The 23,827-nt window shown below is 40.3% G+C and overlaps 1 protein-coding gene across 3 annotated transcripts in view; it reads right to left on the bottom strand.

Moving 5' to 3' along the window:
- The window catches only part of ATF1 (activating transcription factor 1), a 31,476-nt gene extending 12,733 nt beyond the window's left edge, over positions 1-18,743 (bottom strand). The window contains exons 1-4 of one of the 3 annotated variants that reach the window (XM_044994823.1): positions 18,546-18,743; positions 9,440-9,567; positions 6,723-6,848; positions 2-102 (exon numbers count right to left, since the gene is read on the bottom strand). In XM_044994823.1, coding sequence (XP_044850758.1) covers positions 2-102; positions 6,723-6,848; positions 9,440-9,550 — 338 coding nt within the window. In that variant the 5' untranslated portion in view covers positions 9,551-9,567; positions 18,546-18,743. The remainder of the gene's footprint in view (position 1; positions 103-6,722; positions 6,849-9,439; positions 9,568-18,545) is intronic. The other 2 variants (XM_044994822.1, XM_044994824.1) reach the window with 2 other exon arrangements.
- Positions 18,744-23,827: the final 5,084 nt, after the last annotated feature.

Raw genomic sequence — 23,827 nt, 5'->3', positions numbered from 1 at the left:
CCGGTAAGACGGTCGCCGTGCTAAGATACCTCGGGTCTTCTGTGAAGAGCCTATGCTATCCGATGAATCCTGAGAATCCTCACTCTCTGACAAAGAAGATACCTAAAAAGCATATCCCATGTCACTGTGCAGTACACTACAAAAGTACCCAAGACAGTTCACATTTCTCAATTTAAATTTATACAAGACACAAGTGCATGGAGACTAAATACATGTAACTAATTACCAAAAAATTGCAAGAAACAGTATGTTCCAGATTTAGTGCTATCAAATATCTTTACTACAAGATGAGCAATTCTTAGAGACTGCCACAGTTAAGGAGCGCAAACTAGGAAGTTATTTAACAGAAGCCAGAATACAATTACTTTAAAAACTAAAGATGGGCATGAACCAAACTCCCTGATCCAAACTCCCCTAAACTCTTGGATGTTCAAAATCAACACCTGAAATTTGTGGCTTGGTTCTGTGTCTACTGAAGACTGTGCAAGAGACAGGCAGAAAAAGAAAAATCAAGTAATTCTCTGGAGTCTCCATGATAGCAGGCATTCCTTTAGTTATGGAAAAAGTTTTGTGAAGTCTACTGAACAGACATCAGAATAGTCTATGAATAAACTCCTTTGCCATGATTTTTCTGAGATATAATTTCACTGCTATAAGTCTCAAGAAAGCAACAATAAAATGTCAAATATGCATCTTTATATATTCTCTGTCTCTCTACATGCACGGAGCAAGTGAGCTGGGTGAACTAGACTATACAACAGCTCAAAGTGGCAAGCACATCAGTGCAAGCCTTTTTAATGCTAAGCATTAATCTTCGATACCCGATTCGTTGCCTGCTTTATACATAAGTTGCAAAATAGATACAATATATTTTTAAAAAAGTTAAGGGAGGATAGGTCTGTCAATGACTATTAGCCAAGATGGTCAGGGATGCGATCCCATGGTAGGGTCAGCCTTAACCCTTTGACTGCCAGAAGCCAGGTGTGGAAGACAGGGATGGATCACTGCAAAACTGCCCTATTCTGTACTCTCCCTAAAGCTCTAATACTGGCTGCTGTCAGAGACAGGATACTGGGCTAGATGGACCATTGGCCTGATCCATATGGCTACCCTTATGTTTTTGTGTTCTTATGTAATCCTTACTCCAGCATGAGAAAGCAAATGTTAACTCACTACTACAAACAAGTTTATAGCGATCGACACAAGGATGCACCTTTATTAGTTCCTTACATCAATATAGCCCAAGAAAAGGTTTATAACATTAAAATCTGAAAACCTTCAATTACTTCACGCAAACTGTTCTATGCTGTAGAGCCAATCAACCCACGAAGCTACTAACAGCACTATCAACCACGGAAAAATGCTTAAGGTTTTCATCAAAATACCATAACCTTAGGTCTGACTCCTGGAACTCAAATTCAGAAGCAACATGAGGAGTGTCCCACTCACAGAACAGGGGGAAACTAGGGATATTACAAGAACTGTATCAGCAATCCTTGCTTGTATAGGCAACTAATGGTATAAGACCATAAGAACGGTCATACAGGGTCAGACCAAAGATCCATCTAGCTGAGTATCCTGTCTTCCGACAGTGGCCAATGCCAAGTGCCCCAGAATGAACAGAACAGGTAATCATCAAGTGATCCATCCCCTGTTGCCCATTCCCAGCTTCCGACAAACAGAGGCTAGGGACACCATCCCTGCCCCTCCTGACCAATAGCCATTGATGGACCTATCCTCCATGAACTTATCTAGTTCATTTTTTAACCCTGTTACAGTCTTGGTCTTCACAACATCCTCTGGCAAGGAGTTCCACAGGTTGATTGTACGTTGTGTGAAAAAATATTTCCTTTTGTGTTTGTTTTAAATCTGCTGCCTATTGATTTCATTTGGTGACCTCTAATTCTTGTGTTATGAGAAGAAGTAAATAACACTTCCTTATTTACTTTCTCCACACCAGTCATGATTTTATAAACCTCTATCATATATCCCCCTTTAATCTTCTCTTTTCCAAGCTGAAAAGTCCCAGTCTTATTAACCTCTCCTCATGTGGCAGCCGTTCCATACCCATTATCATTTTTGTTGCCCTTTTCTGAACCTTTTCCAATTCCAATATTTCTGTTTTGAGATGGGGTGACCAGATCTGTACGCAGTATTCAAGATGTGGACATACCATGGATTTATATAGAGGCAATATGATATTTTCTGTCTTATTATCTATCCCTTTCTTAATGATTCCCAACATTCTGTTTGTTTTTTTGACTGCCGCTGCACACTGAGTGGATGTTTTCAGAGAAGTATCCCCAATGACTCCAATATCTCTTTCTTGAGTGGTAACAGCTAATTTAGACCCCATCATTTTATATGTATAGTTGGGATTATGTTTTCCAATGTGCATTACTTTGCATTTATCAACATTGAATTTCATCTGCCATTTTGTTGCCCAGTCACCCAGTTTTGAGAGATCCTTTTGTAGCTCTTCCCAGTCTGCTTGGGACTTAACTATCTTGAGTAGTTTTTTATCATCTGGAAATTTTACCACCTCACTGTTTACCCCTTTTTCCAGATCATTTATGAACATGTTGAATAGTCCCAGTACAGACCCCTGGGGGACACCACTATTTACCTTTCTCCATTTTGAAAACTGACCGTTTATTCCTACTCTTTGTTTCCTATCTTTTAACCAGTTACCAATCCATAAGAGGATCTTCCCTCTTATCTCATGACAGCTTACTTTGCTTAAGCCTTTGGTGAGGGACCTTGTCAAAGGCTTTTGGAAAATCTAAGTACACTACATCTACGGCAGTGGTCTCCAACCTTCTTTGTCTGGCGGGCACTAGACGATGAGCCACGGAGGACTGTGGTAGCGGACGAGCATCTGCTGAAATTCTGCCGACAAGCGGCAACGTCAATAGGTGTCGCCGCCGAAATGCCACCAACAAGTAGCGTCATCCAGAGGTGTCACCGCCGAAAATTGGCAGCATTTTGGCAGCAAGGCCTCTGGATGATGCAGATTGTCGGCAGCATTTCGGCGGATGCTCGTCTGCTGGTCAGTACGCAGGCGCACTTAGATGCCCCGGCGGGCGCCATGGCGCCCATGGGCACCGTGTTGGGGACCCCTGATCTACGGGATCTCCCTTGTCCACATGCTTGTTGATCCCCTCAAAGAATTCTAGTAGACTGGTGAGGCATGATTTCCCTTTACAAAAACCATATTGACTCTTCCACAACAAATTATGTTCATCTATGTGTCTGATAATTTTGTTCTTTACTATAGTTTCAAGTAATTTACCTGGTACTGAAGTTAGGCTTACTGGCCTGTAATTGCCAGGATTGCCCCTGGAGCCTTTTTTTAAAATGGCATAATATTAAGTATCCTCCAGTCAACTGGTACAGATGATGATTTAAGCATTAGGTTACATCCCACAGTTAGTAGTTCTGCAATTTCATATTTGAGTTCCTTCAGAACTCTTGGATGAATACTATCTGGTCCTGGTGACTTATTACTGTTTGGTTTTGTCAATTTGTTCCAAAACCATCTTTAATGACACCTCAATCTGGGACAGTTCCTCAGATTAGTCACCTAAAAAGAATGGCTCAGGTTTGGGAATCTCCCTCACATCCTCAACCATTAAGACCGAAGCAAAGAATTCATTTAGTTTTTCTGCAATGGCCTTAACATCCTTGAGTGCTCCTTAAGCATCTCGATCGTCTGGTGGCCCCACTGGTTGGTTAGCAAGCTTCCTGCTTCTGATGTACTTAAAAAAAATTTTGCTATTACTTTTAGAGTCTTTGGCTATCAGTTCTTCAAAAACTTTTTGGCCTTCCTAATTATATTTTTACACTTCACTTGCCAGACTTTATGCTCTTTTCTATTTTCCTCACTAGTATTTAACTTCCACTTTTTCAAGGAGGCCTTCTTGCCTCTCACGGCTTCTTTTACTTTGTTGTTTAGCCACAGCGGCACTTTTTTGGTTCTCTATGCTTATTTAAGTTGAGCCTCTATTATGGTGTCTTTAAAAAGCTTCCATGCAGCTTGCAGGGATTTCACTTTTGGTGCTGTACCTTTTAATTTCTGTTTAACTTCCTCATTTTTGTGTAGTCCCCCTTTCTGAATTTAAACGCTACCTTGTTGGGCTGCTGTGGTGTTTTCCCCACCACAGGGATGTTACATTTAATTATATTATGGTCACTAGTGCCAAGCAATCCAGCTACATTCACCTCTTGGACCAGATCCTGTGTTCCACTTAGGACTAAATCAAGAATTGCCTCTCCTCTTTTGGGTTCCAGAAGTAGCTGCTCCAAGAGGCAGTCATTTAAGGTGTAAAGAAGCTTTATCTCTGCATCCCGTCCTGAGGTGACATGTACCCAGTCAATATGGATAGCTGAAATCCCCCATTACTATTGAGTTTTTCATTTTTATAGCTTCTCTAATCTCCCACAGTCACTATCACCATCCTGGTCAGGTGGTTGGTAATATATCCCTGCTGCTATATTATTATTAGAGCATGGAATTACTATCCATAGAGATTTTATGCTACAGGTTAGTTCATTTAAATTTTTACTTCGTTTGATCCTATGCTTTCTGTCACATTGGAGGAAGGCTATATGTTATTGCTAAGGCTGTGAGTCGGTGACGGAGGTCACGGATTCCATGATGCCTGTGACTTCTGCAGTGGCTGGTGCTGGCTCAGGGGCTGCCCTCCCCTCCCACCCAGCACCAGCAGTAATCCAGGGCCATGCGCCACTGCCCAGCCCCTTCACCCCACGGAGGTCCCAGGACATAAGCCACGGCCCGGCCACCTCCTCCAGCACAGGTGAGTTCTCGGGCCACATTCCCCAGCACCTGCGGTGTCCTCGGAATGGTCCCTTCAGAGCGCCTGCGGCCCCCCGCCCAAGTTTTAGTCGTGGGTATTTTTAGTAAAAGTCATGGACAGGTCATACACTGTGACTAAAACGTAGCCTTATTTATTGCTACCAAGCAGAGCACGAATATTACCATGCTGGCAAGAGCTAGTGAGTTTTAGGAATAGGACACCAGAGGAAAAGGGTGACCCACCCTCACTTAAAGAAACATGATTAAGGTGAGAATGGGAGAAGGAGCGTCATTTAAGAAAAAGAAGGGAGGAGGGTTTTAAAAGAAACTTCAAATAATAAAAAATTTACTGTGTGGAGACTTGTATTTTGGTTGCTCAGAGTAGTGTATTTATAATTAGAGTCAACTGAAGACAATGAACACATTTTAAAGCAGCAGCAGCATATCATGGAAGAAATATGCAAGAATATTTGTACAGACTACTCAAATGGATTTAACAGTTTTTATTTTATATGAGGTTTTTAATCTGTAATTTTCTTTTTATTCCATTTGTAGCCTTTTCCAGTTGCCAAGTGTCAATTTCTTCTCTGATGATTCCAATTAAACACAAGCAAACAAAGCTCCTTTATTTATACTTATCTCTGTACCAGCAAGATAAGGTCAGCAAGAATGTGTATAGCTCTGGGGAAAGTACTTTTTAGTTACCGGTAGCTGTCACAGCAAAGAGGAGTTTGCTATCAACGTTTAGAGAAAGTTGCTCATGTTTCTTTTGTCTCCCGAATGCCATGAAGTTCACCAAAGTTCTTTATGAATATAGCTAAATTTTCCATTCCCCCACACCTACTGTGTTTGTTAAAAGCAGATGGGGAAATTGAAGCACAAAACAATGAACTGACTTGTTCAAAATCAGTGAGTGAGCAGCAGATCCAGGTCTCATAGGGCAGGATTATGTCATATTCTGTACAGCAAAGAATATTCTGTTGGCACTCAACAAATAAGAATCACCACTCACGTCTGCTGACTTGCCCCACATCTTAACCCCGGGATTGTTTTAATTCATTCCTAATTTGGATATTAAAGTACATGGGATGATGAACTGTTAGCAGTGCTTTCCTTCAAATAAGATATTAACCAGAGGTTCTTTCTGTCCATCTATAGTGCAATTTAAAGATTTCATGGCAATTTATGATAAAGCTGGCAATCTGGCCAATATTCCCCCAAACCTAGTCTGTGCCATACCTATTTATTGCCACTGCACTATTTTTAATATTATTTAAAGAAGTTTGGGATACCTCAAATATGAGGCTCCTATTTATTTATTTTTATAAATATATAAAAAACACAACTACATGTCATGATATATATTATGCTTACTAGGAATATAACTACGTTACAATATAATTACATATACACTAACTGTCAAAACATCAAAAGCAACTAGTTCACACATTATTTTTGTTAATCAACTAGGCTTTAAAAATTATAAGGAGCTCATAAAAGTATCTGATAAGTCATACATTTTTGCAAAAATAAATAAATAAAAAGTAGCTTGTGGGCAGAGATATTATGTACGTAAAGTTTCAGCGCCAATCAAATCTTTATATATAAATTATAAAGCCCTAAAATAGAGTTTTAAAATGCAATCTTAACTCTAAGGGCACCTCTGAGCAATATAAAACATTAAATATCTAAACAGTGATTAAATAAAAATGATGTACCTAAAAATAAAAATTTGTAGGGCTTGGATTTACAAATTGGCTTCCTAGATGTCCTTCCTACATTAGAAAAATTCACAGACACTTTACTAATGGTGCCAGTGAGGCTGCACTGTGGTAGGTTCAGATCAATCAGGTAAGACTTCACAAGTCATTTCACATATGTTAAAAAAACCTTACTACGGAGTTACCTGCACTGTTTGCACCTGGGGTGAGTGGATTACAGAGGACTGAGCTGTTTGAATGACTCCCTGGACCTGTACTTGCTCTCCAGGAAGCTGTACAACTGTCAACGGAGTAGGACCTCTTAGAGACATCTAAAACAAATACAGAGTTTATTAATACAACCAGATGTATGCTTTGTAGCATGTAGTTAGAAAATGCAGATAAGCCTATGACAATTAGTGGGGAATGGGCATTAAGAAAGGCTTGTTTTAAGTTGAGACATAAAATAGTCTTTAAAAATTAAATATGTTTTTCAGATACACTGCTGTATATGAAAAAGTCTAAACCAGTCATTGATTTGCCTTTGGTTAGGGAGAAAACCAAATGCTTTAGCAATATGTGCAAAAAAAAAAAATGTGGCTCATGTAGTAAAGCAGACTTTTCCACAATAACACTGAGCCCTCCACTGAGAGTGATTTTTTTATATATATATATATATATATATATATCTCCATAATATGTACATGGCAATTTACAGATAACGACAAAGCCTCCCTCTGGGAGAGCTTACTGTTTAAGCTTTAATTCCATTGTAATGGGTGTATTAAATTAGACAAACAGAAGACAGATTGTATAATATGATGGGCACCCTCAATTCCCACTTACATCCACGGGTGTTGAACAAAAATCAGCACTTCACAAGATCAGACCTTAAATTAGATTAAATCAACAAGAGGGGCGGGACAAAAGCTGAGTGGAGGGTCAGAGTGGATCAGAACAAGATAATGCAGGAGCATGGGTGACGTAACGTGTGCATTTTGAGCGTATTTTTCTTATAAATAGGGGAAGGCTATGGCTCAATGGTGGACCAGTTCAGGGAGGGATTCAACACATAGTGGGACAGTTAGACAGGCACCTCGGGGTGAGCAAAAAGAAATAACAGCAGAGGAGCCAAATTTTACAGGGCCTGGAAGGCAAGGAGGAGATAGAATTTAATGCAGAAGGCAAAAGAGAGCAGGATCTGCTCAGGCAAAGTAGATTATTTCTGCAGCTGAATTATGGTCTGGAGACAAGTGAGAAGTCAGAGAAAAGAGTGTTGCTATATCAAGATGCAAGACTAACAAGGCCTGGACTAGGATTTTACTGATGAGCATGAAGAAATTAGAGAGTAGAGGAAAATCTGGCTGGATTAAGTAATATCAGCAACGTGGAGGGGAGAAAGAGAGAGAGGACTTGAAAATTACACCAACAATGTATACATATGGGACAGCGAAGGTGGCAGAGGAGTTGATGAAACTGGCTGCCACTGACAATGGCTGTCTTACTCTGATAAATTCCAGGAAAACAAACACAGTGCTGCTCAGTTTGCGGTCTGGTGAACTATATAGAACTCTTTAGCTAGAACTTAAAGATACCATGGAGGAGACAAACAAGCACTCATTCTTTATGGCAATTTGATTGCATTATTCAGCATATATTTATAGAATAATGTTTCTGACCTTTGTCAATATAAGACTTAAGACATCTGGTCTTCAATATTTATTATTAAAATCTCAGGTATTGATATATCTTAAATCTAAGACGAATAAGCAAAACCTAATTTCTGTTAATGTGATCTCCTTATACAACAATTTTAACATTTTGATAAGTTTATACTCATGATTTTGAACTCAAATGAGCCTTTTGTACTTTTAAATTTACTTAAGCTGTACAAATAAGTGCAACGTTAAATCACCAGTTTCCTCCCCTAAATTCTGCACTATTTATCTTAATCTGGAATAGAAGATATTTGTTTTAGAAAAGATGAATGATTAAAACCTAGATACAAAAATATTCATAAAAGTGCGATAGCTAAGTTCTTACATAATCAAAACTTACTTTGGTATCACAAATCAAACTGACTTTTTTGGCAACTCTATGCCAAATGAATACAAATATTTTGTAGAATTAGACTGTAATCAAACAACAGGATGTTTGTTCGTGTTCACTATCAAGTTATTGTTTTAAGCAATTTGACTAAACTGTAGCTAAATTTCACATTAAAATCTGAACTCCCTACATGGGGCAAACTCTGGATCATCTAAAAAAGTACTATTTTGCAAAGCTCAGAAAAGGGACAGAAGGACAGTGAGAGCTGACATTCTCTAGGAAAACTCATTTTGCAGATGCAACAGACTTAAAGTGGCCGCATCTTGAATGATTCGCTTCTGAGCTCTGAAAACGCAGTTGCCTCAAATGTTTTTCATCAAAAACAAAGATAACAAATGTTTCTAAAGCATCAGTATGGGTTTTTTTTCCAAATCAAGTGTTCTTTAGTAGAGTTCACTAAAGCTTGTTCACAGAAAAATCTCCAACCTATATGTTTTATTTTGTAAAATTAACTCATTTATTCAATTCCAAATGGCTTAAAAGAAAGCGTTTCAGAGATGCTGAGCACCGACGACTGCTGTCAAAGGGAGCTGCAAATGCTCAGCTACTCCCACTTGTCAGGCTGCGTGAATATTACAAAGGATCTAAAATTTAACAAGAATGATGAGTTAAATGTTCTGCACTGTACTAATATCAGATACGTTTAGATATTTTGAATCCAAGCCAAGATATTAATTTTGTTGGGTCCATTAAAAAACAAACTGTAAATTTCTCCCACGCTATTTCCTGGTTCTTATTCTTCCTGAATGTTTTATAAAACTGTAGAATATAGTCTGAACACAAAAAATTCTCTTAACTAGTTAAAAAAGTTTACCTGTTGAGCAATGTGAGAGAGATGAGCTGCCTGCAGTGGTGTACCTTGTATGGACGTTGTTTGTGGTGGTGTCGCTGAACTGTTACTGGTACTCTTGTGTACCTCTTCCATAATCAACTACAAGAAAACTAGGGAGTTAATTCAATTAACAATACTTTTCAAAATTGTAGGCTGGGATTTTCAAAGGAAGTTAGGTGCCCAACTTCCATCAACTTTCAATGGGCTTGGGGTCCCTAACTTCTTTATGCCTATATGAAAATCCCAGATTTAATTAATACTAGTACTTTGCACTTCTACACCACCTTTCATCAGAGGATAGCAAAAAGCACTCAAGCATTCTTTAAGTAAAAGATTCGCAATCCGCCTTTGACATAGTTAAGCGTTACTATCCCCCTTTTAGAAATGGGGGAACTGAAGTACAAACACATTAGCAACTTGCCCAAACCCACAGAGCGAATCAGTGGGAAAGCCGGGAAGACCACCCAACAGTCCTGTCCCTTAGTGCTAGAGCCCACTAAATCCTCAACCATATGTTCTGAAAGGGGTTAGAGCTCTGTCAATTCTAGGAGTTCAACTATTTTCAGCACTGGTTCAGATGCACCCATTGTCAGTAAGACAATTTACCTATAAAATTTACCTATAAAATTTCTACACTAAAGTTATCACCACTATGCATGTGTATCAGTGTACTAAAAGAATAGTGTGCTCTAAATAGTTAACGTGTTTGCATCTCTAGATTAGTAATTAATAGCTAAATTAATTCTAAAAACTGTTTATCCAAGACACCAGCCAAAATTACCACAAAACATTTAAAATTAAACAAACTGAATTTAAAACCCAACTGTTCCCTAAGTGTAAACAGCATAGCTAGTATTTAGACATTAAACATAAGTAGATCCAAGATTTCATAATTTTAAGACCCTATAAAATTAACCAGACCCTTACATTATAAAGTCAAGGTAACTTTTCTTAGATTTTCACTTTTTACATTTAATTATCTGACATCATTTTAAGGTTAAAATCATAAATCAGGAGATTTAGTGTAATATAAAATGCAGACACATTTAGGTTGAGGGGGTGGACTGGAATGAGACATTAAAAGATCTGTAAGTGCTAAATATTTTGTCTCACAAGGTTTGAAACAGTTGCAAGGACAGTTGTTATGAGACTGGAAATTACATTTCTCTCTGTGGAAATGTGAGTCATTGATTTTTCCCTACTGACATCAACCACAGCTCTTGCAGCTTGATATATACTCATAGGGCAAGAAGTCAATTTACATGAAGACTCAGGGGCTGATCTTGCCATCCTTACTTATGTGAGGAGTCTCACTGAAGTCAAGAAGACTCCTCCTCAAGGAGGTTGCAAAATATGGCCTTGTAGTGAGAAAACTGGGAAGATTAATGATATAGTGAGATTGGAAGCTGTACCCTTCCAAAATAAGGTATTCGGATTCTTTAAAATGTGTTGTAGTTTACCAACAAAACAGAGGTTTCACTTTAGAATGATGGGACTGTGAGAGCTGTACATTGCTTCCAATATGTCCACTTTTTTTTTTAAACCCCTCACCTAAACAGAATCACCCTACAGCACTAGCTAAGATTACCATGGTGTTGATGCTCCTACACAGTAGCTTTCCCTCCCCATAGCACCAGTAGCAGTGAGAATCAGACTAGGAGTCAGACTGACATGCTACTCAATTTCACACTACCCTGCTTTCAAAAAACAAACAAAAACAAAAACAGCTACTAAGGAGGGGGAAAGGCAGGGTTTTAATCCCAGTGAATTTTCCTTCCTTGGCAGCTGTTGCTTTACAGTACATGAAAACTTAAAAGAAAGATTTAAAAAATGAGACAGAATTGGTAACGGAAGTAATTTAAATAGCATTAAACTTACAACAGTAAAGAACAGCATTACTGAAAAATGTGGTATGCAGGTTTGTTTATCAGAGTCATACAATGCAAACAAAAGAAAGCTGGTGAAAATCAACTACATTCTTACAAAGGAAACATGTCTATTTTGTATTTTTGCCAACTAAGATATCACAAATATCACTGGTGAACAGGACACTGTCAAACTTAAATTTAGTCAACTGCAAAAAAATAAAAAAAAAAGGAGTTTCTGATCGGACACCAGTCTGCAAGTCATCCACAGTTCCTGTAGTTTTCAACCAAATGTTCTTATTTTTAAAAATGTTTTTCTCTCCTGTTGCTGCATGAAAGAGTCACATTAGGACGAGGAGAAACTGACTGTAATTAAATAATGAAACTGATTAAACAGAAAGTTACTCTCAAATAAACAAAGTAAATAAAGAGATGTGAAGCACTTTTGTCATCCAATTAATAAGTAAGGAAGTACATGCTATCCAGCATTGCACAATTAAGTGTGCAAGAAATTTTACATGCTTCTGTTTTTCAAAAGTAACCTACTTTGCTGGAAAAGTATGTATTGTCTATGGGAGGCATGCTAACGTTTTATACATAGTGATTTCTATCTATTCAGCTTTCAGGAAGACACTGTCAGAGGTGAGAAAAAGTTCAAGTTAATCTCTGATGACACAACTTCTCAACCAAAGAGAGATCAGTGTACTGAATACGGAAAATTTGTAAGTACTTCGGTTTTTAACAGCACTGCACTGACTGCTTGCAACAACAACAAAACATATGTTTAGTTGAAGCCAAAGTACATACTTTTGCGATGAAGAAAGTTTTATGGCACAGGGAGAACTGAAAATAGGCAGTTCAGAATCGTTGCAGAGTTCTCATTAGCCAGAGGACGTGGGTCTCCCAATACTTCAAATTTATTTATCATTTCTATAGCACCATAGGCGGGAATGGTGTTTTACAGAAAAATTAAAAACCACACGTACCAGCCTGAAAGACCTTTACAGTCTAAATGTAAGGACTCAGAATTCTAAGCACTGTGCTGAATATATCTGCTTTGAAAGGCCAGTCTTTTAAACTGATTTCTAACAGTTTGACAATCTTCACATAGGCCAGTCATATCACTAAAAAAAAACAATTCTGCTCTCAAACACTATTTCATTTTCAGCACAGATGGTGCTTTACAGCTGACTGTAGGCAGGTTTAATTTATAATCCTGAACCTCAGGATCACTAATAATCATTCCATTCAACTAACCAGATTCTTCAGTTTGAATTACCATTCAGCAAAATCTGAAATTTCCTTTGAACTTTGAGTTGTAGTAAGGAGACTAGCACACGAGTTAAAAAATAAACTAGAATATGGCCCTTACAGAAAAATGATCTCTAGTCTCAAATTTTAAAAAGGTAGCCTATTTATTGAATATTAAAATACTAAGTTGTTGCATGTGTACAGTTAAGATACTGTGCATATACAGTAGCTATTTTCCTAATGTTTATCTTGTTATTAATTCACAAACGTATAATTTCTGACAGAAACGTAGAAAAGATACATCCATGAAAAGATGTGTGTGTTAATTAGCTGTAATTAAACAGACGGATTCTACTGACATCAAATCATAAGTCACAGGGACAGCAATTTAGCATGACACCAATTAAAGTTTTTTTGTTCTGTTGTGGGTGTATCTCCAACACAAGAACCAACTTTTCTGCTGTGAGAAAAACTCTCAGAGCTCAATCCTGAAAGAAGAAAGTTAAGGTTGCTCAGCAGCTCTCTAGTGCTCAACACTATGAATAATCAGGTCCTTAACAGGCATAGTCAAAAGTCAGCCAAAAAATTAAACGCTCAAAAAAACCTCCCCCAAACCTTGACAACTCCAGTAAACTATGCTATTACTCTGAAAACATGTTATTCTACCTGAAAATAAAGTCCATAGGACCACTGGAGAAAATTAAAGCCTTTTTAAAATAAATATCTCATTATGCTAATATACCAATAGCGGGAAGCAAATTTTTCTTTAGAGAACTACTTGTTATTAATTCCCAGAAATCTATAACATGAAGTACGCTATTTACTGTTGTTAAAGTGTTTAGCAATCCCTCAACAAGTCAGAATAATGTGTCTAAGGCATTTCCTACTTATAGTCTTTTTAACTTATCAATTACACAAAAGACATTGCTCAGGAAAAGAGATTAGTAGATTGTAACACAAGAAGGGACCTTTATGATCCTCATCTGACCTCCTGTATAACACTCGCCACATAATTTCACTGAGTGATCCTGGATTATAACTTCTACAACCTCCGAGACCATGGGTAAGCGGCAACAAACTTGACAAACCAAGAGCAGCGTCATCAGGGTCAATGTTCCAAAAAGTTTAATCTTTTTGGTAAGGTAATTGGGGAGTCAAGTTAGAAACATGGCACGAGAATGTTAATATATCTTTCAGCAATACTGAAAAGGCCTTTGCACTGCACCTAGATGACAACTGGGGCAGATGACTAGATAGATTTCCAAATATTTGCTCACACTCTTAGGCCCACAAATCAAAAGATAAAGCATGCCCATTAAAGTGTACATTCTATGTGTATTCTAAAGTTAATGTATACATTTTGCTATATGCATTTATATATTGAAATTTATTTTACATGAATTGTGGGGAGGGGGGTGTTAAAACAGAAGTAAGGATAGTCTTGTGATTAAGGCGCTAGACTGGAACTCAGGAGATCTGGGTTCAATTTCCACTATGTTGCAGACTTTCCACGTGCCTCGGGCAAGCTACTTTGCCTGCCGCAACTCCCCATCTGTAGAATGGGGATAAATATTACTTCCTTTCTTCTACCTTTTGTCTGTCCTGTTTAGACTGTAACTTCTTTGGGGAAGGGACTGTCTCCTACCACATGTTTGTAAAGTGCCTGTAACAAGTGTCAAATGAGGCTGCAAGGCACTACCATAATGTCAATAATTAAGGAAATTGAAAAGGTATATTTTAAAGCAAAGAGGCATAAAGCATTACTTTTATAGGTGGTAAAGAACAACAAAAAAAAGCTTTGTTTTGCTCTTCTCTTTTAAAATGTAAGGCACATGCAAAGTCACTCTACATAAACAATTCAAGTAAGTCAAGTATATGAACTACAAATAAATGAGGTACTTTAGGCAGCTTTAACTTTTACAAAATTAAATTGAAGATATGTAAAGAACGTTTTAGGGAAACAGATTCCTGAAGTCCCAGCCATAAGCTTGACAGTTCATAAGCAAAGGCAGTTAATCAAAGTCTTATTTTATTTTGCATATTAGGTGCCTCTAGAAAGCGGGCATCCAATAGACAGTGACAGGTACTTGAACCCAAAAGAAGGCTGATCTACAGTTTCCTTGAAATCAGTAAAAGACAGGTGCGATATGATAGGATATCCTTGCAAATGCAAGTCAGGAGTCTTCAATTAATTATCATTTATTTGTATTACAGAACTGGCTAGGAGTATGGTTCACGGACATATTGTGCAAAAACAACAAGGAGTCTGGTGGCACCTTAAAGACTAACAGATTTATTTGGGCATAAGCTTTCGTGGGTAAAACACCACTTCTTCAGATGCAGTTTTACCCACGAAAGCTTATGCCCAAATAAATCTGTTAGTCTTTAAGGTGCCACCAGACTCCTTGTTCTTTTTGTGGATACAGACTAACACGGCTACCCCCCTGATACTGGACATATTGTGCTAGGTGCTGTATAAACACACAACAGAGACAGTTTCTGTCCTAAGGAGCTTACAGATCTAAGCAGAAGATGAGAGAGAACAGATGGATGAAACAGACAGGTGGAAAACAAGAAAACAACGAGACAACCAAAACCTCTGGGGACCACTCACTGGGAACAGCATCTTCAAAGGAATAATAAAAGAACCAAGGCCATAATCAAGGTATTGTCAAGTTTGGGGCAAGAAGTAAATTGCACAAACCACAAAGGGGTAATTTTCCTTATCTCTAAATAGTAGCCCACCACATGTGTCTGAAAGCAACAGGAATTCTGGTTTAGAGAAATAAGAAATATTGTTCTAGACACTGACCAATTCTTCTAGAGATGTTTAGGTGGGCCCAGAAAGAGCTATATTAGGATTTTAAGCTTCCTTGATACTTAATTTCCCTTATTAGTTATCTACAGACCTACATTTAAGGCTTATCCACAAAAAAGGTTATGTTACATTGAGCATAAAGGACTCACATTTAAAAGAACAGAGTATTAACAAGTGCCCCAACCCTTCAACCTGGTGTTAACAACATACAGAGAAAGCATACTGAAAACTAAATACTGAATAACTGAACTTTTAATGACTATTGAATTCATTATTGTTAACAACAAAAGTTATGTAATTACTTTGACATCAAATAATTCATATAAATCAGTAAATAATATGGGGAAGAACTGGCCCTACACAATTAGACATTCATTGATTGGTTCTTCTTGGTAATGCTCTTAATGTAATTGATCTCTGAAGTATGAGACTCCAATTCTCCCTGTTATTATCTTCCAAGTAAATAATGTATAATTAATACTTTCAGATGAGGACTTTGGGGTTTCAGAAAGGATATTCTCCCTAAAAGGCTCAGTTCGGGCCTGCATTGTATGAAAGCGGGGTTAACATGGTGAAGATACTGGGAATGTGTTGACATGCTGGCCTCTGGCCGGCATCCTGAAGTAACACGTAGGAAGAGCATCAGTGAAATTAAGGCATGTACATCAGATGTGTCTGACGACTAAAGACATTGTGGGGAGATATGGGTCCTGTGAATAATGGGCCCAGCATAGGCCTACGCTGAGGAGTAATATGGAGTCACTCCTGGCTAGTGCAAGGGAGGAATATGGACACATGTTGTGCCCAGTGAGTCTGCACTGGGGCAATATGAGGCCGCCACAAGGTGGGTGTGAAGAGTATTCTGGAAAAATGGGCCGCGCAAGCTTGCGTTGCAGATAATGTGGGGCCCTGTGAGGCAGGGATACAGGAAACTTGTGAGACATGGTTGGTGTGGGTATATGCTGGGTGTGACATAGGGCCCCAAAAGGCTGGTTTGAGATGATGCAGGGTGTGGGTGAGATGTGGGCAGCACATCCGGACATTATGGGTAACGCAGGATGCTGGGATGGGATACAGGGTGTGTGAGAGACGTGGGCAGCGCATATGTGCACTATGGTGACACAGTGCTTATGAGGGTGGAGCGAGGGGATACAGGGCATGAGTGACACACCAGCAATACATGTGTATATTATGGGCAATTAAGGGCATGACAAAGCTGGTGTGAAGGGACACAGGGCGTGAGGTGAGTGATGTGTACCTATAGGCAACACGGGGCATCACAAGGCTGGTGTGAGGGGACACACAGGGCGTGAGGTGAATGATGCGTACCCATGTTATAGGCAACACGGGGCATCACAAGGCTGGTGTGAGGGGACACAGGGCGTGAGGTGAGCAATGCGTACCCATGTTATAGGCAACACGGGGCATCACAAGGCTGGTGTGAGGGGACACAGGGCGTGAGGTGAGCGATGCGTACTCATGTTATAGGCAACACAGGGCATCACAAGGCTGGTGTGAAGGGACACAGGGCGTGAGGTGAGCGATGCGTACCCATGTTATAGGCAACACGGGGCATCACTAGGCTGGTGTGAGGGGACACACAGGGCGTGAGGTGAGCGATGCGTACCCATGTTCTAGGCAACACAGGGCATCACAAGGCTGGTGTGAGGGGACACAGGGTGTGAGGTGAGCGATGCGTACCCATGTTCTAGGCAACACGGGGCATCACAAGGCTGGCGTGAGGGGACGCAGGGCGTGAGGTGAGCGATGCGTACCCACGTTATAGGCAACACGGGGCATCACAAGGCTGGTGTGAGGGGACACAGGCGTGAGGTGAGCGATGCGTACCCACGTTATAGGCAACACGGGGCATCACAAGGCTGGTGTGAGGGGACACAGGCGTGAGGTGAGCGATGCGTACCCATGTTATAGGCAACACGGGTATCACAAGGCTGGCGTGAGGGGACGCAGGGTGTGAGGTGAGCGATGCGTACTCATGTTCTAGGCAACACAGGGCATCACAAGGCTGGTGTGAGGGGACACACACGGCGTGAGGTGAGCGATGCGTACCCATGTTCTAGGCAACACGGGGCATCACAAGGCTGGTGTGAGGGGACACACACGGCGTGAGGTGAGCGATGCGTACCCATGTTCTAGGCAACACGGGGCATCACAAGGCTGGCGTGAGGGGACGCAGGGCGTGAGGTGAGCGATGCGTACCCACGTTATAGGCAACACGGGGCATCACAAGGCTGGCGTGAGGGGACGCAGGGTGTGAGGTGAGCGATGCGTACCCATGTTATAGGCAACACGGGTAGGTGTGAGGGGACACAGGGCGTGAGGTGAGCGATGTGTACCCATGTTATAGGCAACACGGGTATCACAAGGCTGGTGTGAGGGGACACAGGGCGTGAGGTGAGCGATGCGTACCCATGTTATAGGCAACACAGGTATCACAAGGCTGCTGTGAGGGGACACAGGGCATGAGGTGAGCGATGCGTACCCATGTTATAGGCAACATGGGTATCACAAGGCTGGCGTGAGGGGACGCAGGGCACAACAGCTGTATGTTGAGGTGACAGGGGGGCCCCTAGGGTAAGGTGACCAGACAGCAAGTGTGAAAAATCAGGACGGGGGTGGGGGGAAATTGGCACCTATATAAGAAAAAGCCCCACATGTCAGGGCTGTCCCCATACAATCGGGACATCTGGCCCGTCACCCCACCCTTGGGCAGGCCTGAGGGGATGCGGGGCGCGGACAAGGCACGCCCTGCTCTCCTGGCGGGGACATGGGGAATATCACGGGAATGAGCCGTGGGGAGCGTGGGCTCCGGGGCGAGGCCCCGCGGGGCGGCATGTGAGGGGAGACGGGGCGGGGGTTGAGCAACGAGTCCAGCGCGACGAGGAGGGGGAGGGGGCAAAGCAGCTGCCTCGCCCACGCCCCCAGGGGAGGGGACCTGTGCGAGCCGCAAGCTCCCCTCCCCCAACCCCTGGGCTCGAGGCTGTCGCGCGCTCGCTCAGCAACTGAGTCCATCGCGTCCGCGTCTCCTAGTTAGTCCCTTCCCCCCTTCCTTCGCGCTCCTTGATTCGATCGCGTCCGCCGCCCTTCCCGCTCGCGCCCTGATTGAGCCGTTCGCGGTCGCGTCCGCTCTTACCTCAGAGGCCCAGAGGCCGCGCCGCCCTCCTCGCACCGCGAGAACCCCGAGGGAAGAGCCGCCGCTCTTGCCGCTGTCTCCGCCTCAGGAAACCGGCGCCGCCGGCATCGTAAACACAGCAGGCCCGGCCGGGACGCTCGAGGTGGGCGGGCTGCAACCATAGAGTCAACCGGAGGCCTGGGCTAGAGATTCCGACTATAGAGTTCCCCGGCTAGAGCGCCTTTCAGGGCATCCCTAAGGACGCACCATAGATTTCCGGAGGTCTACGTGACGTCGACGTCCCTACGAGTCCTCCTCAACCGCCCACAGACTCTTCCCGCCGAGTTGGGGGCAGGCCGCGCTAGAGCGCAGTACAGAGGGTGACGGGACTGCTAGGCCAGAGCGTCGGCCAAGCAGCCGCCATCTTTGTGCCTGGGGAGGGAAAGGCCCCCGTGGCGCCACAGCCCTCAGACAGCTGGCGTGGCGCATAGCACGGGGACCCGGCCTCGCCACACCCGTCCTGGTAGCCATCGTCGCAGCCTGGGGTGCTGTTAATGGGGCAGCCCTTGAGTCATCGCAGCGCCATTCACCGCATGCCAGAGCACAGTGCTGAGGGGCTGTGAAACGACCTCAGACCAACTGCTCCCCCTGGCACGAAACTCACTGCAGCGGTTCTGGGCATTGCCTCCGCACAGAAGTAGCACAACCCAAAGCATCTCTCTCACCCACCGAAGTTGGTCCAATAAAAGATATGACATCATCCACGTTGTCATGCTAATACAGTAGCTCCTCAGTTATGAACAGTAGCATTATGAACTGACCAGTCAACCACACACCTCATTTGGAACCAGAAGTATGCAATCAGGCAGGGGAGACACCCCTCCTCCTCCTCCACCCCAAAAGCAAATACGATACAGCTCAGTACTGTGTTCAGTTTAAGGTGGGGCACAAAAAAAAGATTTGACAACATAAGGAAACTCTGTACCTGTTTCATTTAAGATGGTTAAAAGCATTTTTCTTCTACATAGTAAAGTGTCACTCAATTGTCAATGTTCCATTGCAAACTTTTGAAAGAACCACCATAATGTTTTGTTCAGAGTTATGAACAACCTCTTTTCAAGGTGTTCATAACTAGGAGGTTCTATTGCACCCTGGGACAAACATAGCCAGAACCTGCAGATGTTCAAAACAACATTGCCATTCTGTAGCAAGAGAAATTTGTGGGACACCTCATTCCGGCTGCATGAGAACATGTCAGGCACTCTAGAGAAGTGTAGTTGTAATCAAAGAACTCTTTTGGAGTCCTGAAAAGATACCTATTGCACTGTTCCTTTGAGCTCCCTCCACCTGTTGTCTTGTGTGTAGTTAGAATGGAAACTGTTTGCGGTAGTGAGCATCATTTTATTGTGTGTGGTGTAGTGCAATAGGGTACCAGTTTATGACTGGAGCCTGTAGGTATTACAGTATAATCAAAAACAGGACATTGGTTCACCAACAGAAGATTCTCCAAGCAGTCTCTCTCCCCTCCCTGTTCCTTCCCACAGAGTAACCTGCTAGATCCTCAAGACCTCCTTCACCTTGAAATTAAATTTGTTCGCTATAAAAACAATTTCCAGACTCCAAACAGATAAGTAAACTATGAGCACAGAGGTACTGAAAGAAAGACCATCCAAACAATACTGAGAAACAGACAGACGGAACTCAAGCAGTGTCCTAACCCACCTGTCTACTGTAATTCCAGAATTTCCCAATCAGCATAGACATAATCAGCAAGGTGTTAATAAAAAGGCCCTACTTGAGGGACAAAATAAAGCCAGTCAGTAATCAAAATAAAATAACTACACATTTTCCTACTAAATTGTTTGGTGTTGCTGATTTCTACCACAAAGGTTCAATTTCAGTGGCTGGCAAAGCAACTCTTTTTTATGTACTTATGTTTATAGTTGACAAATGTTTTCTTTCAAAATGTCACAGCACCAGTCAGCATTTTGATGGCAGAAGAGACTCCAAAACCCCAGCTTTTGCTCTAGCCTGATTTTTAAGTCTGTCATCAGTGGAAATTAGTTATTTTATATACAACATACCTCTATTATAGCTTTTTATATGCATTTTAATATCAATTTATTTTTATAAAACTACCTCTTATAAAGATTAAACCAGTGGCTCGCAACCTTTCCAGACTACTGTACCCCTTTCAAGAGTCTGATTTGTCTTAGGTACTCCCAAGTTTTACCTCACTTTAAAACTTACAAAATACAAGTGTCACAGCACACTATTACCAAAAAATTGCTTACTTTTTAATTTACCATATAATTATAAAATAATTGAAATGTAAATACTGTATGTACATTTCAGTGGATAGTATACAAAGCCGTATAAACAAATAATTGTCTATGAAATTTTAGTTTGTACTTACTTCTCTAGTGCTTTTTATGTAGCCTGTTATAAAACTAGGCAAATATCTAGATGAGTTGATGTACCCCCTGGAATACCTGAGTACCCTCAGAAGTACACACACCCCTGGTTTGAGAACCACTGGATTAAACCATTATGACAGAACAACAATCTTTAATATCACAAGCATGGTTAATTGCAATTTGTTAGTAATAATGTAGTGTCTCAATAAGAGGAAGTGGAAAGCCAGTGCAATGATTACAATGTTAACATGTTACTTAACATATAGCATCTGTAACAATGCTTTCTGATGGTTCTCAAAATTTGCCCCTTCCTCATAGCTGATGTCTTGTTAGCATAAAGTTGTAATATTGTTCTTTAGTTCTAGGTTTACATAAAGGTCAACTAATGGCACTGTAGGTAGTGCAAACAGATTGCACAAGAACATGAAAAAGCCTACACAACTCGCCTAACAGGTTGCTGAAAGAAAAACCTCCAGTAGTGAGAAATAATTATTTAAATATAACATCAAATAATTACAATTGACTTTGTCCAGAGACCTTCTGTACAGCTTGATCCCTTTCCATTTCATATTCAAGAAATCACTCATACCAAAACAAAAATAAAAGCATTTAATTTTATTTTGCAACTGAAATATGAAAAAAGGAATCAGATGTGCCAAACATTAATAAAGCAAAACATCAAATATTGCCACAAAATTATTATACTTAATTTAATGGTGGTGAACACCTAATCCATCAGAATTTAAATACAGTAACAAACTAATACCAGAAAATATATTTCCTTTAAATATATGTATGTCTAATACAGAGATGTGCAATTATAAGCAATTCTTGTTAGACAGACTTTTTTTTTTAAACACTATTATTGTTTAATACAGTTTAAAATAGAGGAAGTTACATCACTGAAAACAGACCTGGGTTTCTGTTTAGCCTCACTGCATAGTAAAGGTGGCTTTAGATTAAGAGCAGAGATCAAACATGTAAATGTAGCAATACTATCTTTTTGCTAACATTCTTACTCTAAGATTGAAACATACATACAGATTGCTACCTTTTTTGTCTGCATAAATAATCTCAAAAGAAAAATTAATAAAAGTTGCAAGTGGTGGTTAGTACAGTACATTGTGAGTAACATTCCCTTTCTGTTCACAGTGATTCTTTCACAGCCACGTTTAGGGTCCCAATCACAGAGAGTTTAGCTATTTACTGTAATGGAAGCAGTGTCAAGCTTGATCCACATATAATTTAAGCCAGGAGGAGTCTTTCCACCAACTTCAATGAGTGTTGGAGCAGGTCCACAAAGGCTAGAATGTAATTACATTGAATAGAATGTGAATACTTTTCAGTTTGTGTGTACATAAGCCACACACCCTCCACAGCTGCCAGCAACACACAGATCAAGTGTTCTGATAATAAGATGGTAACTATGACAAAGCTCATGATCTGATGTCATCAGAACCTTGAGGCATCTCACCTTTTACCTTTTTTCCTGTTTTTTGTTTTTAATATTTACATTAGTTGGATATTTGTTTTATCTTTATTATATATTAAAAGTTTAACAGGAATTGACTTTTAAAATCAATCTCTTCCCAGTTATTTTCTTTTTTACATTCTTTATCATTCTTGTTAAATTTGAGATTTAAACAAAAGAAAAGTATTTCATTTACATTTCACTTGTTAGTTCTGTAGCTCAGATGCTAAGACTAATCAATCTCATTTTTTTCAGTTAGTTTCTAGTAGTAAATTTTACTTTCCTGAACATTATGCTGTGTTGTGTTACAAATAATAGAAAGGAAGTTTTTTTAACTGTTAGTTTAATTTTAAAATATAACTAATATTTTTACTGGATATAGGTTTTACAGAAGCTATTTCTTCACCTCCAAAACTCTAAATTTGGGGACAAATTTGACATGACATTGACCCTTTAAATTAAAATATTGTACAAAAAGTCCTTTTTGCCTTAATGTGTACAAAGTTGTTTGTAAAAGGTTTGCTATTAAAGGAACAAAACACATGGGTATTTGGTTTGTTTCAGACTTCTAGTTCTATGTTAAAGCCATTATAAAACACCTCATTGCTCCATGTGGCTGGTGAGGGGGCTGAATTGTAGCTGTAGATGTGACTAAGACAAGCAACAGAAACCTAAATTTTCTTCATCTGAATACTACAACTCTACCATGAAAGGTCTACAAAGAGGTTTGGAGGATTGCCTTTACATTTAATGTAATGTAGTTACAACTGTGAATCTAAATTTCTGAAGATATCCTAGTAATGATATATGGGGAGGCTGAAAAAAAACAGTTAATGCTAGACTCTTTCTCCAACACCATTTTGATATGATATTGGAAGCAGTAGTTTGCTTTACTGCAAGACATCTTGGCACACTGTGCTACTGCAGGCTCATTTTAGTATACACAGGAGACAAATGCCAGAGTAATAATCATTATAGTGCTGGTCATGGGCAAGATTCATGGCACTTCTGGTATTGGACAGGCTATACAATATCAAAAATTAGGTTCCATTGCTTGTGTAATAAAACAAATATTGGCTGGAGGTTTCACCTTGTACTGGGAAAACTATTGCCCATTAATTTTAAACAGTGCCTCTAATGCACAATAGTTAATTATTGGCCACTTTTTCAACTCCTGAATTTTTCCCATAATAAAATTAAAGCATAAAATGTAGGATAATATTTTATATGCAGTTTTACACTTTTGTTATCCCTCAGTTTTGATTTGCTTAAACAACTATAATAATTCCAAGATACTGCCTGACTTTTCCAGGCAATAGATTCTCTCTCACACACACAGCCCAAAAAACAATGAACATTCTTGGGAGGGTTTACACCACTTGTTCATAAGAAAACAGTTTGACTTTTTTTTTAAA

This window comes from Mauremys mutica, chromosome 20 (genome assembly GCF_020497125.1).
Source record: "Mauremys mutica isolate MM-2020 ecotype Southern chromosome 20, ASM2049712v1, whole genome shotgun sequence".
Taxonomy (NCBI): Eukaryota; Metazoa; Chordata; order Testudines; family Geoemydidae; genus Mauremys; species Mauremys mutica.
This window is presented reverse-complemented; position numbering and strand designations above follow the sequence as displayed.